At 38.3% G+C, this 15,276-nt stretch overlaps 2 protein-coding genes across 11 annotated transcripts in view; one reads left to right on the top strand and one right to left on the bottom strand.

The window, feature by feature from the left end:
• Window positions 1-15,276, bottom strand: part of CADPS2 (calcium dependent secretion activator 2) — a 689,394-nt gene that overhangs the window by 8,497 nt on the left and 665,621 nt on the right. The gene's annotated exons all lie outside the window — the stretch shown is intronic.
• Window positions 5,982-6,113, top strand: LOC150001956 (thymosin beta-4-like). Its single transcript, XM_090286779.1, has one exon. The coding sequence runs from the start codon at window positions 5,982-5,984 to the stop codon at window positions 6,111-6,113; it is 132 nt and encodes a 43-aa protein (XP_090142905.1).

Here is a 15,276-nt window from a genome sequence, read left to right as displayed (position 1 = left end):
TGCTACTAAGAGTAAGCTAACAAAAATACCCCCCGCTAGAACTGCCTCTTTTTTGTATATAGTGAAACACACATGCTCATACACCAAACAAACAAGCAAACAAACAAAACCACCAACCAAATCTCTGGCACTTTTCTATTCCTGGAGCTGGAACTGATACATTTCTGTTCTGGATGCTGAAGTATGGTTAAATCCCATTTTTTCATCTTGAGTTAAAAAGTGAAAGATAACTTAGCTTCAGTCCCTCATTCCTGTCCACCCCCGACCCCCACCAAACCAAACCAACCTCCCAAAACAAAGGCAAAAAGATACATTTGAAAGGATGAGTGTGCAGTAAAATCTAAATGTTAGAAAATGTCCTTTCATTTTGGAAAAGTTAATTTTATAAAAGAACTTAGTTGACAATTCACTTTTCCATTCAGGGGCTGACAAGGAAGGGGCTCTGTGGTTGGCACCGGAGTCAGGGGTGTAGCATTATTGCTTTATTCGTTGCTTTGGAATAAAGCAGTAAATGCATATTCTACTTTTTTTTTTTCTTATGCCAACCCATGACAGCAGCCTACAACTTTAACAAAAAATTGTTTTGTTTTGTTTTTCTTTTTGTGGTCCATTCAGCTCCTGTAAGGGCATGTATTACTTCATTTTCTTGAGATATCTCTTTTAAAGCAAAAATAAAAGGAAAGGCTCAGGTTGACTCTGTGAGACCCCTGTATTTATTCACACTTATTGTGCATGACTGTAGACTGGTAAATCATATTAGCAGCGCGTCTCCCCATCAAGCTGCTACTTGCTTTCCAGCCCTGGGAAGGTTCAACAAATCAACAGGAGCACGGAAAACAGGACATCAGTCTAATCTAGTGTTTAAGGTGAAGTTTTCAAACCCAATCTAAGAAGATCTTTAGAGTAAGCAACAAGCTGAAGGGCTCAGAAGGTGGTATCGACAATGAAAGAGTGGTGAAATATTGAGAAGCGCAGCACTTGTGCATTTTTAATAACAAGAGGGTCAACAAGGACACAGCTCCCTCAGTGCCAGGAGTTGCCACTGACTATGGAAATTGCCACACCAGGGCTATAAACGCTTGCAGTTCATCAGCTTTCTTAAACACCCTGAACCCCCTCAGCGGACCTTTAGTCTTGAATTAACAAACCAAAGCAGTGAAACAGGGTGCAGTCTGAATGGCTGGCATTGATCCCCAACTGTGTCAGCACTGCTACAGGCACTGAAAAACTCTCTCCATTGTCAATAGAAATTGACAAACCTCCTCTCCTAAATAGTGCAGCTGAGCCGGGCGGGATCCTTGCAGCTGTAAAGGGCTCTGCTCTTGGGGCCAGGGAGCACTAACAATGGAACAAGCATGAGCTCTTTGTCAGCCCCAGACTCCGCAATTTTCTAACAAGGATTAAAGTTGTTTCTCTGCAGTGCTTGTGAAAAGAGATTTAGCAACATACCGTGCTTTCTTCATGCAAGTTAAAAAGAAGTAGTTAAGGAATTTCATTATTCTGTTAACTAATGGAAATACAAAACAAATATATTAAGTATGCACAAGTTCATTTTTTGCTAACATATAACATTTTGAGGATGATTCAATGAAATATAATGCATATTGCTTGGAAACAAGCACTTCGCATTTATTTTGGAAGTTTTATTTTTAAAAAGTCCAGCTGCTTGCCACCTGGAATGAGGTCTCAATACATACTAATGCACAATACCTTTAGACCCTCTGTGGCTGATATTCCTAAATCTGAATCACAAGACCACATAGGGTTTATATTTTGTGGCTGCTTCAAGCAAATGATTTCTGTCAGAATGTGGCTTCTGATGATGATGGCAAGGTAAAAATAGCTGCTTTGCTAGGGAACAAATCTGTGACATATTTTCTGCTTAAATGTTTAGCTTTTTATTTATTATGAATTGGTACAACTAGAGAATATATTTTCACTGTTCTCCAGCTATGTTCATCTCAATAGGTGAACAACAGAAAAAAAAGGCACCATTTTTAGTGCACTAAGATATAGAATGGCTAAATTTCCCTGGTATGTATTGTATTTTTTCATTTATTTCAATAGAGTCTGTCTATTTTACAAGAACTAGGCCCCTGTGTTGAAATACCATCCAGAAAATTTCACCTTAAAAAATATGTACCTTTTTAATGTTAAGTTGAATTGAATTTAAAAAATCATACTTTTGAAATGTTGAACATTTTGATAAGTTCGATCAATATAATTCATTCTTTAGGGTCATTTGATAGCTTAAGAGAGCAACAACATACTTAGAAATGTTAATACCCAATACTTTCACCAGTATATTAAAAAAATAAATAGAGATGCTTCATTATACACTGAGTGTTCCTTTTGTCAACAGCACATCTGCTCAATATAACTAAAATTTTGGCCACTCACTTTCCATTTCTAAACATTAAAATGCAAATGTCACCTTAGTGGTAAATTTGATACAATACAGTATTCTCTCACTTATCGTGGGTATTACATTCCAGATCCCCCTGCGAAGCAGGAACCTTACATTTATTCTATACCCTTAAACCTATGTAACTTTAACAACATACGTATACAGTACTGCAAAATTCTGTGATATAGCAAAAAATCTGCGATAAATAATTAAATATAATATTTTTAAAAATCCCGCGATACAGTGAGGCCGCGATAAGTGAACAGCGATATAGTGAGGGACTACTGTAATACCAACATTTGCTCCTTCTGTTCAGGGCATTCCACTAAAATGATCACATTTAGTTTTACAAAACCTCTCAAAACACAAGCATTTTGAAAGTTTTAAGTGTGAATTTTTGGTGGGTTTGGAACAGGAGTAAGGGCTACATTGAAGGAAAATTAAAATCAGTTTATTATGGTTAAAAATACAGGGAGTGCTCAACCCAACCTACACTTAGCAACTTTCCAGGGAGACCCAGAGCCAGTTGTGGAGAGAGGGCAAACTGGCATCTCCCATGGCAGCTGAGGGTGGGCTGTGAACACAGCTGAGGAGAACATCAACATGGGAGCTGAGAGGCCAGTAGCTTGGCTCCCCTTCCTGCTCCTCTCTGCCTGGGTGAGCCTGCCACTCACTTTCTCTATGCCTCAGCTTGCTCATCTGTAATATGAATGATAGATGTTGTGAATCTAGCTTTAAAATTATAAGCTTTGGATAAGCCCCAGAAATGCTATGAGGTTACATTTGACTGTCAGAGTAAAGGGCATGATTAGAAACAATAGTCTGTGATTCTTGTAAAAATGAACTAAAGGAAAAAGCCAAATTGTCATACTTTTTCTTTTCATGCGTGGCTTAAATATAGCTTTATTCTTCCCAAAACTGCAAGTCTAGAGTTCCAGAACTATCACCTGTTGTTTTGTTTGTTTTTAACTCACTTATTTTAGTCTTTTAACAAAGTACTGACATATAAAAATTAAACAAATTGTAATGAGGAATGAATAAGATTTATGAAGAACGGTAAGATAGTTATTCTTATTACTATCATCTTCATGAATTCTGATTATAAAGGTATCTGATATATTTTTCTTAATCTTCTATGAATAATTCAAGTGCATCAGTTAAAATTTCATTTAATTCTTACAACAATCTTGATGGGTGGCTATTATTATCCCCATTTTGCACATGGAAACTGAAGTTATAGGTAGAAAATTGAATTTAGACTAAGCAATTTACCCAAGTATATATAACAAGTGTAAGTGGCAGGATTAAGATTTTTATCTTATATCTAAAGTCTAGAGTCTGGGCTTATGACTGCAAGGTTATTCCATTTCTTTCTAGAAAACAGTCTGTTCTGCCAATAAAATCTCTAATTCTTTTAAGGGTAGTTTGATGCTTCTAGCAGACAACTAGGAAAACAACTCTACCGTTCCTGGTGGTTCCTGCTAGTCCTTCTACCATAGAATTGTGAAGTAATACAGGAGACACTTATTGTTTCAAAGAAGTCCACTACATTTCCTTGCAACTCAATGCAATCCATATTTCCAACGATATTTGTAAACCCAATAATGTAATGTGCAATGTAAACAAATTCTTTCAAGAACCACCCTTCCTGTTAGGACAACTTACTAAATGGCTCTTATGCTAGGCTTCTCCCACATGCCTCCTGAAGATGTTTTAAAGTGCTATACACCCAAATGCTTAGGAACACCAGAAAGGAGGTGGGTTGTTTTTTTTTTTTTTACTGTAACAAAACATGGCGATGTAGACTAAGATCCTTCGTTCATTCATAAAGGGGAACTTGATCTATACTTGCAGCTTTCTTATTCTTTTTTTAAAACACAGAACAGAGAACAGAGAAGTATTTGTTCCTTTTCTTCTTCTTTGTCAAATAATCTCATACTCAGGGTGATCTGCATAAAAAACAAACAAACAAACAAACAAAAAAACCCCTCTACCAGGAAGTCTGTAAAGGAGAGTTCATGAACCCTATGATTCTGTTAAGAAAAGGAAAATGTAAGAAGAGCTACCATGGGAGGTTTGGCATACAGTAGATACCCAATAAATGCTTGTTAAATGCTGAAAAACTTTCCTACTCTTGAAGTTCAATATATATTTTTTCACATTTTCCCATTTTAAAAATGTCTCAATGTAATAACCAAAATATTTCTAGATGAATTAGATCCTTTTCAGTTACAAAACAGGGGAAGCTACAGAACAGGGTAAATTCCATAATTTAGGAATCACATGAGTTCTTTTCCACTAACTACTATGTCATTAATCTAAACTTCCTTCTGCACACTATATAGAGGATTAAAATCAATACCGTTCTTTGGTATTCATTATCATCAAGGAGGAAGTACTTCATTTAATTTGTGCTTCTTTTCCTGATGCTAAAAAGACTAGTGATTATAAAGTGAAAATTTTCAGATAATCATTTGTTATCAAATGATGGGATGCGCACTAGTTTGATGAATCTTTGAACTAAAATGAATGCAAGGGTCAGTCCAGTTATACTAGTGTATGTATGAGTTTGGGGCACAGATATAGTCTATGAATAGTTCATCTGGGCACTATGACCTTTACATATGGTTGAATGACTCATTTTGAATACTACAGATAAAATTTTGATCAGTATTGCCTTTAAATCAATAACGCAGGCTACCTGTGTAAAAATACAATAGACTCCAGGAACTGCGACTGAATGGTACAAATTTGTCTTGTGATAAAACCTAGGTCTGAGAATTAACTATTAGCAGGTCTTTCTGCTTCAGTCTTACAGAAAATGGGGAACAATCATTCCAAAATTAGTTTTCGAGAGCACTGTAAGGACTGGAGTAAATAGCTCCCTTTCTGTCTCCTACTCAGAGCACTCCTGCAGGAACCGCTTTCAGCGAACGAAATGACCTGCTGCTCTGCTAGATGCTGGGCTCTCTGCATCTATGGTTTCTTGGCCTGTCCCTCTAGCTCGACTTGTATGCCCAAGTACGTTTCCTGGCCAGATTCACGTCAACCTTTAAGTCTCAGTTCAACCATTATGTCTGCTGCGAAGCCAATAGTATCTCTAACTAGGTCAACTTAAATGCTCCTGAATTTTCTGCTCCTAGAATGCTGTACTGCGGTCTATAAAAACATTGCACAATGTGCTATATGTCTGCCTCAGTGGTTTGTGAGGATCCACACGGCAGCTACAAGTCTTATTTTTATTGATACCTCCAGCCCTTAGCAGAACGTCAGGCACAGGGCATGCACTGTATATTTGTTGAAGGACTGAATGCTTTTAAATATTTGGAAATATAAAGTGCTAAGTATGCAACAGTGATAGGGCAGCTTTTCAATAGTAAAAGGATAGAAGAATATCAGAGCCAGAATAATTGTGGACTTAATTCATGTTTCATTTATAGATGTTAACACTGTAGAAATCACCAAAAAGTGAACAACTGATTTTGGCTAAAGGTGACAATCTACTCCACGGCAGTCACCAAGCAGATTGGACTCCTCTCTCATTTTCACATCCTAGTCTGCTTCCTCCGCAACCATGTCTGACAAACCTGATGTGGCTGAGACTGAGAAATTCAATAAGTCAAAATTGGAGGAGACAGAAATGCAAGAGAAAAATCCACTGCCTTCCAAAGAAATGACTGAGCAGAAGCAAGCAGGTGAATCGTAATAAGGCCCACAGTGTCAACATGCACTGTGCATTCCACAAGCATCACCTTCTTATTTTACTTCTTTTAGCTGTTTAACTTTGTAACTTGTGAAGAAGTTGGATGAGTTTAAGTGACTGTGCTGCCCCTTTTCACATGAGAGCACTACTGACAAGAAAGGTTGCACCTGCCTCTCCCATCTGCCTGTCAGTCTGGCAGGGAAAAGAAAGAACTTACATGTTGGTAAAGAAAGAAGCTGGGTGGGAGGACAGTAAAATCTAGAGTAAAAACCAAGCTGGTCCAAGTGTCCTGCAGACTGTAAAATGCCATTTAATCAGAGTGCCTTTTTTTGTTGCTAAAATGATTTTAGTTATTGGAATGCACAATTTAAGTTTTCAATTTTTAAGTATATTTTATTATGTTGTTACAGTAGTTCCAATATTTTCCCCTTTGCTCCCCTCTGCCCAATACCCCCTTTCCCTCCAGCAATCCCACCCCCCTTAGTTCATGTCCATGGGTAGTGCATATAAATTCTTTGGCTTCACCCTTTCCTATATTATTCTTAACTCCTCCCTGTCTATTTTGTACAAACTGATTATGCTTCTTAGTCCCTGCATCATATCCCCATTTCTCCCCCTTCCCCCTCTCAGCTGATAACCCTCCAAATGATCCCCATACCTATGATTCTGTTCCTATTCTGGTTTGCTTAGTTGGATTTTGTTTGTATTTTTTAGATTCAGTTGTTGATAGTTGTGAGTTTGTTGTCATTTTAGGTTCATAGTTTTGATCTTCTTTTTCTTAAGTAAGTCCCTTTGACATTTCATATAATAATGGCTTGCTGATGATGAACTCCTTTAGCTTCACCTTGTCTGGGAAGCACTTCATCTGCCCTTCCATTCCAAATGATAGCTTTGCTGGATAGAGTAATGCTGGTTTCAGGTTTTCTTTCACCACATTGAATGCTGCTTGCCAGTCCCTTCCTGCCTGCGAAGTGTCCTCTGAGAAATCAGCTGATAGTCCTATAGGCACTCCCCTGTAGGCAACTCTCTGTCTCTCTCTTGCTGTCCCCAGGACTCTGTCTTTATTTTTCATCTTTGGCATCTCAATCATGATGGTCCTGGTGTGGTCCCCTCTGGGTCCATCTCACCCAGGACCCTCCGTGCTTCCTGGACCTGTATGTCTATTTCCTTCACAAAATTTTGGAAGTTTTCCTCCTTTTTCTCAATTCTTGCTTCCTCATTTTGCACTGGTGGACTGATTTTTTCTTCCTTATGTTACAAATCATTGATCTGAACCCTGGTTTCCTTCCCTTCACCATTGGTTTTTATGTGGATTTTCCTTCATTTCACTTAGCATAGCCTTCACTTCTTCTCTTATGCGTCTGCCATGCTCAGCATATCTGTCAAGCCTGTGCACATATTTATCACCAGTGTTTGAACTCTGTGTCTGTTAGGTTATCTATCTCCTCATCTGTTAGGTTGGCTATCTCCTTGTCGCTTAGTTCTCCCACTGGAACCTTGATCCATTCCTCCTTTTGGGCCATACTTCTCTGTCTCCTCATTCTGACAGGCTCCTATGTTTCCCTCTGCGTCCCAGGTAGAGCTGTCACTCCTGTTATGTTGTAAGGGGCAGAGCCTTAGGGATTTATCAGTACAGGGCGACCTGTTTCACCATGTTGTGGTGCTGTATATGGGGTAGGGGTCCGAGAGGGAACAATGCCACCTCCCCAGCACTCGCCCCTTTTCCAGGCACCTCTCTCACTTCCTCACCGGATTGGCGCTCCTCTAGCTGCTGCCCTGGCCATCATTCCCAGAGTGGGTAGGTCTATGGACATTCTAGGACTGTGGGGGCCCTTTAAACAAGCAGACTCTGCCGAGAGACCAGCAGTTTCTGCCTCTGCCCCAACCCCCACTGGTCTGCACAGTCAGAAGCAATGAGGCTTGATTTTCCCCGGTGCTCGGACGGTGTGCTTCGAGGTCCAGTGAGGAGCTGGGAGCGCTCCCCAGGTGTCCCTCTTGACTTTAAAATGTGTGACTACACTTTCTGCCAGCCTGCCACTGCTGCCGCCACCACATTGCGTCCTCTCTGCCCCGGCTCCACCACTCCTACCTGTCTGGATGAGTATTTCTTCTTTATATCTTTTTTTGTTGGACTTCCATGCGGTTTGGTTTTCTGCAACTTCTGGTTGTTTCTAGTTTTGAGGTAGTGGTATTCCTTCTTAGTTGTGGAGGGAGACACAGCATGTCTGTCTACACCTCCATCTTGGCCGGAAGTCTCTGTCTCCTCTTTCTGATGGGCTCCTGTGTTTGTTTCCCTCCATGTCCCAGGTAGAGCTGTCGCCGGAATGCACAGTTTTTAAGATATGCAAATAAAAAGATTTAAAGCCTGAAAAAATAAAGGTGACAGTCCAATTTCATTTAGGTGATGAATTAAATAAAGGAGAAAGTACTGCACGCTAATAACCCCCATGCCTGCACACATGAGTGTGGCTATCTATACACTTTTATACAGCAATATGATGACACTACATGCTCCAATGTTCATGTGCTCAGCTCTTGGACTGACCCCCAGAGTCTGTTACACAGGCCGGGTGCCGCCTCTCCAGCAGATGCTCAGTGTACTGGCAGCTATTCCTGGGAGTTATCTGAGGCTCTTGGGCATACCTGGCTGTGCTCCCTGTGCATATTGTCCTTTAACTGACATGTCCTAGGTGTCTTCTATACATGTTGGCTTATGAGCTGTTCTGTAAAAATGGCAGAAAGATATCATTGTGGTGGCATTGTTGACTTCAGCCCGAGGGAACACTCCACCTCTCCTGGGAGCTGGTGTGTGACTGGCTTTGAGCAAAGAACCCATCAAGGATGGAGAGGGGAGGGTGTGCCCTTCACTCATCTCACAGTCCTGGCACTTGTCATTGCAAACACTGGAGCTAGGTACAAACTTTGTGTTAGCCCTGACTTCTGGCAAGTTTCCAACCATTCAGTTGCAACACAGAGAAATAAACTTACACATTTCATAGGTAATGACTATTATCTATTTTGAAAGGGTACTGAATCTTAGTTCTCCATAGTATAGGCATTTGAAAAAAAAAAAAGGTGTTTACACCTACTTTCTAGAAGAAAAATTTTAATGTATAAAATTAACAACTTAAAAAAAACCCATCTAGTCACAAGAATATAAGCTCCCTTGGGGCAGGGCTTTTGTCTGTCTTGTTTCACTTGCATCCTCTGCCTCTAGCACAGTATGTGGATTTTAGAAAATGTCTAATAAATGCTGGTTGGATGAGTAAATGATTAATAAATGGCATTTTAATTTCCTATTCTAATTAGAATCCTACTGAGTCATTTTGACAGTGATACCCAATTATGGTGGACAAAACCAATGCCTAACCTTTTAATCCCAACACCCACCACCATTTTTACACACAGTAAGTGGAAGGTGAATTAGATTTGTTTTCTAGGCCTTATGCATTCAAAACATCAACTGAATGCATGTTCTACATTAATAAACATATCCATTGTAAATGTATAAGATAGGCAGTAACTAAGGCAAAAGTCAACAAACACAGTTGTGGACAATACATGGAACCACATTTATGAGGCAGACTAACAGTCTGGGACAGTTATATATTTGAATGCATAAATGGTGATATGGCTGGAAAGAATCTTGTTCAGCCACATTCATAGACTGCATCCTATTCTTGACTCTAAACCCTACACATGACAGAGAACACTTTGAAAAGTTTCAAAGAACAGCCACAAAGATGATTAAAGGGCTAGAAAGGGGGTCTATGAAGAGAAGTTAAACAAATAGGGATTATTTGTCCTGGAGTAGACAAGTGTGACAGGTGGCTTAATAACAGTCTTCATATATAGGAAAGATTATTCCTGAGAGGATGCTGGCTACCTGTTTTTTGTTCTCTGCTGAGAAGAAAAGGGGAAATGATTTAAAAACAGCATGAAGAACTTAGGCAAGGCAGGGGTTAGAACTTTATTTCAAATGAAATATTTTGCCTAGATTAAGACAGCAACATTTAGATGGTCACTAATCTAGGGCTGAACTGGGATCAAGACACTGAGGGCTCTGTCTCAAGTTTAGGTGTTTATAAATATTTTGAAGATTGTTATTTCACAGTTTCCTTTCCTTGACAAACATACTGAATAATGGTTTTACCACAGTAGCCACTTCATTACACAGATTTTTCTTTTTTAGTTAACTTTAGTCAATAGTGGCAATCTGGCTGCCACTGTGGTGCCCACTTGTGAATGGTGGTGATGGTGCTGCAGGATGAGCTTGCAGGATGGAAGAGGGCGGCTGATGGGAGGATTTCAAAAAGTCCCAACAGAAAATAGCCTTAAGGCCATGTGTCATTTGCTTATGAAGTTAGAGTTGAGGAGAAGGAGAGTAGTAGTTATCAGTTCTTTGAAAACATCATGCTGGTCAGCTGATAGAGATGCTGGTCTCAGGGGAGACCTGGGCATTTCCATTAGGTCTCTGTGGCCAGTTGCAGTGCAAGCATGCAGAGTCACCACAGAAAAACCAGGCTCGGCATGGAGAAGCCAGAATTTCCAGACCATCTTAAATGCAATAGTGGCATGAAATCAATACTAAATAACTTCTGAAATGCTCAATTTGTTTCTTATAATCATTTAAACTATCTTTTCTAACATCAGTAGAGACAATATTTAATTTCTTCGATGACTATTAAATCCTTGTTATTGGACAGGTGATTGAATGTGAATGCACACCTAATGCATTTGGTATTTGGGAAAATATCTGGACAAAAATAAAAGTTTTGTCATCTTCCATTTATCAGAGACAATTTTACCATTGCTATTGCTAAGAGAATTTAGGTGACCAACAATACTTTCTTTCCTATTCAAGAAGGAAGCTTAGATCAGTTTGAATGTGAGATTTAAAAAAATAATCCTGAGCACCATTAAAGGTGAGTTAAGGCTCTGGTAAAAATCTAAAGAGCAGCAGTAAATCTGAGCACTGCTCAGCTTTTGAATTGCTTTTCTTCTTCTCAGTTCTTTTAAATGGTGTTCTATGGCAGGAACATTTTTCTTAATTAGTCACAGCTAATTAGTGTTCTGGCATAGACAAGTAATCAGAAATGTCAGAGCTGCAAGGCTACATCTCCCTAATCCTTTGATAATAATTTAGCCTCCTGGGAGGGCCCCAAGCTGCGGTAAGTAGTGACTGACAATAAGGCAAAATTAGGTGGGCAGCAGACCATTAGGATAGAAAAATAAAAAGCACTACCCAGTCCTGCTGAGCACCATCAGGCAACTGACTGCACTGCCAGATGAGGTGCCTGTTTAAGCCTGTGTTGTTAATTAGCTGATTCTACTAGACCTGCCACATATGTCCAGGTGCCTCATGCAAAGATGTGTATTTCTGGGAACATGCCAAATGACAATTGTGTGCCATGATCACATTTCAAGAATATTAGTAAGAAGTCCACATATTTCTTGAAGATTCTTTTGAATATCAAAGAAATAAGATCAACAAGCTACAATGCATTTTCTTGTTGAGCTTCTTTTAGGCAATTAGGTATGCTTATCTCAAGTTTCTCAGGTTTTAATTCACCCACAGCTCAGATTAAAATGAGGGCCTCTGGCTGCTCTGAGTGGTGTCTGGGCTTGCCAAAGTTCTTTTGGCACTCACCATACATCAGAATAGATCCCTTTTTTATAAATTCTTACACTTACAAATAATAACTTAACATTAAAATAAGGATTATTAACGAAAATGAATCAGACAGCTGTAATCTGAGAGCAGAGGTGTAAAAGGAAAATGAACTTTGAGGGGAAGTAATAGCTAAGGAGCAGGCTCTGTATGGCATTTACTGAGGCAGACAAGACCATATGTACGAAAGGTGTGACTGAGACTAAATTAAAAGAGGTCAAACAACTGCAATTCGAGTCCAAATCCTAAGGGTAAAATAAAGCAGGAATATATACAATTAAAAAACAATTACAACAGAAAACAATGTGTTAAAGCAGCTCAACAACAGTGTTAAAACATCTGAGATGTGAAGTGAATGAAATGCTGTTCCTAGAACACAGATATCAGATAGTCAAACTTTTTATCTATCTTTAGTACACAATGAAGCGCCAGGGTACACAACAGAATGTGTTTACAAGTAAGTGATCTCAAATAGCCTCAAGTACACCTTTGGAACTTATATCATCCATAATTCTATTGCTAGAAAAGAAAAATGATACTTATCGCATGCAAGTGATATTAATGTGCAATTTTGAGTGTTGATGGGAAAACCATGATTGGACATAATGGGCCCACAGTTCACATTTCATATTTGAATTCTTTTTATATAGAGACAAAACCAAAAGGAAAATACTCTGTAGTGGGAATATATACTAATTTATGCAGTCTACATAAAAACTTCCAGTCATTTGAGAGTCAAAGATTATTAAAAAGAGGAAAACCACTATTTTTAAGTCAACGTTCAAGTATAAGAGAATAGATCTATAATATCATAGAATTTATGAACTGCAAGAAGGCAAAGAGGTCGTTAACCTCAATGGGATCCAGCCTTTCTTCCTAGTAAAGAGGCTAATTATAGTCACAGAAATTCATTAAAAGAAAATTACTGAAAAAGTAGATGGTCAGTTTGAAACACATCCACTGAGGGTTTTATAGAAAGTGTTTTACCCAGCAAACATTCTTACCCATGCTCTGTTGACTTCAACTATTCCTGGAAAATCAACATGACAATAAACTGAATCTTTAAATAACTTAAGAATTGTAATCTTAGAATGAATAAATTCTCAAGTCAAAACATTTGGGCATTGGTGTGAAACACTAAACTCAAAAATTCTGAGCACCTCATCTTTTCTTATTTAGAAGTTCAGAGACAAACATGGGCATAGAAGCACAAAATTAGTTTTTTGAGAAGCACATTTACCTGTAATATATTTGTTCCCTTGAACTCACTTATGTAGTTGACCACTGAACTCACTTATTTAGTTGAGGTCAATTTTACTTAAAATGTTGAATTTAAATTTTCTTTACTGAAAAAATTCTTTTCAAGGAAAGTCTTGAGAAATTAATCTGTATAAAACACTATTTGGATGAATGTAACTCTTAACTATCATTTAAATAATTATTTTTAATTATACAAGACACTGTAACAGTATTTTTTTAAAATACTGTTGCGATGATACTTCACAACAATTAAATATTTAATCAGTTTATAACGCAAGAGAATGTTTAATCTGCATGATTTGCCAATTAAATACTGCACCCTGATGTGTCTTCAGCAATATGAGAGCTAAGACGAAATTGTTTCAAAGGGACTCAAGGTGGGAAATGACTAATAAATGTACAAAGGTTTAGAGGGGCAGGTTTGGTGCACTTCAGTCAAACCCTCAGTTTTGTAATATTCTGGGGCATTAGGAAATGACTGCAGGGGTGCTCTTGTGGCAATTACTATAGATGTTAATTTTGTCTTGTAAAATAGTATCACCACTTTCCAACCACAGATCCAAAGCTCTCAAGGAACATTACCAGCACCTCTCCTGACACTCGGGCGCCTGGGGCTGACACTGGGTGTCCTGAAACCTGAGTGTGGGAAGAAACACTACAGTAGGCATTAAGAACGGAATTTAAGAATTAGAAAACCTTTGCCATACTTTTATATTGGGATTAGACAAGTTGTAGATGGTTTTGTTATGATAAAAATTTTTAAAAGACTGCTGACAATGACATTTTATATGAGAAGAAAAAGGACACGGGGCTAGGAGAGATGGCCTATAAAGCAGAGAAGCCTTATGGTGAATCCATGATCTCTTAGTATAGGAAAACTTCCTTTAAGATTCCTCTTACCCAGATAAGATGCATTTTTGTTAAACTGCAAAAGTAAATTTAATCTGTAGATTTTAAGCTTAGCATGTTTACCAATGACTACTAGAGAGACACAGACACTCTCTGTTAAAAGTATTTTTGTCACTCAGAAAATTTACCATGAAAACAGAACATATGAGTTTCAAACATTTTTTTCAAATTTGGGGTTCAGAACTATGGTGGTAGATACACAGAATGTCACACAGCATGGATATTCATTTATATAGAACCTCTTTTCTACCTTCCTATTCACTCACTGAGCTTGCTATTGCTTCTTGTGTGGGACATCCTTCTTTCATCTGTTCATCACAGAAAAACTTAAGAATTGCTACTCTGTTGTGTAAGACTCAGCATGGAACCAACTGGTAATCTTAGTCATTGCAAAAATTAGACTAGTTTAATTCATAGTTTAATTCAGGTGGTTTAAAATCCGGAAAAGTTTTCAGAAGCCATCTGGAGTTCTAGGCCAATATTTTTCAGTTTATGTGTACTAACTATACTGAGCCTTACACAGGTGACATTAGCTTCTTAAAACCCACTCAGACAATTAATGGCAGAACTGTGGCTGAAACTCAGGTGTTTGGATTTCTGGTGTAAGCCCTATTTCTACAACACTGCTTTATCATTTAAATTTTGTAAGTATGAATTATGGTAGAAATAGCATGGACTTTGAACCTAGAGAGATGCAATTTCAAATCTGGTTCAACATTTAAGTTACTCATCTTCTCTGAATGGGAGACTCTTTAAACTGAAAATGAGGATAAAATGGGGATGACGGCACTAGCCTAGAAGGCTAGAAATGACACAGGTAAAGCACGTAGCATACGCACATGGAGGTACCCCAGAAATTAGAGTGGTAATAGCTAAGGCTATTACTACACGTTTTTAAAATTTGTAATTTGAAGATTAGGGATGTATTGAGTTGTCCAAAAATTTCGTTGAGTGTTTTCTGTATGATGGCTCTAGTAGTGCTTAGTTGTCTTTTACTTAATTCAAAACAATTTTGTTAGGCTGGATTGTGACAGCTGTCATATCAGTGTGCATTTAAAAAATTGGTGAATTTTTGTGCAGCCATTTTAATGTTGAAACTGGAAGAAAACACACTACACTTTCAGCATATTATGTTTTATTATTTCAAGAAAGTTAAAAACGCAACTGAAACACAAAAAAATAAAAAAGATCCATGCAGTGTATGGAGAAGGTGCTGTGACTGATCAAATGTGGCAAGAGTGATTTTTGAAATTTCTTGGTGCTATTGACATTTGGCCAAATAGTTCTTTGCTGTGGGGCTGTCTTACACATTGGAAGATGTTTAGC

The sequence above is a fragment of the Furipterus horrens genome, unplaced genomic scaffold (genome assembly GCF_987537825.1).
Source record: "Furipterus horrens unplaced genomic scaffold, mFurHor1.1.pri manual_scaffold_9, whole genome shotgun sequence".
Classification (NCBI taxonomy): domain Eukaryota; kingdom Metazoa; phylum Chordata; class Mammalia; order Chiroptera; family Furipteridae; genus Furipterus; species Furipterus horrens.
Note: the sequence above shows the minus strand (reverse complement) of the source record. Positions and strands in the feature narration are given on the sequence as shown.

Coding starts and splice junctions, on each gene's coding strand:
- LOC150001956 (XM_090286779.1), top strand. CDS start 5,982: ATGTCTGACAAACCTGATGTGGCTGAGACTGAGAAATTCAATAAGTCA.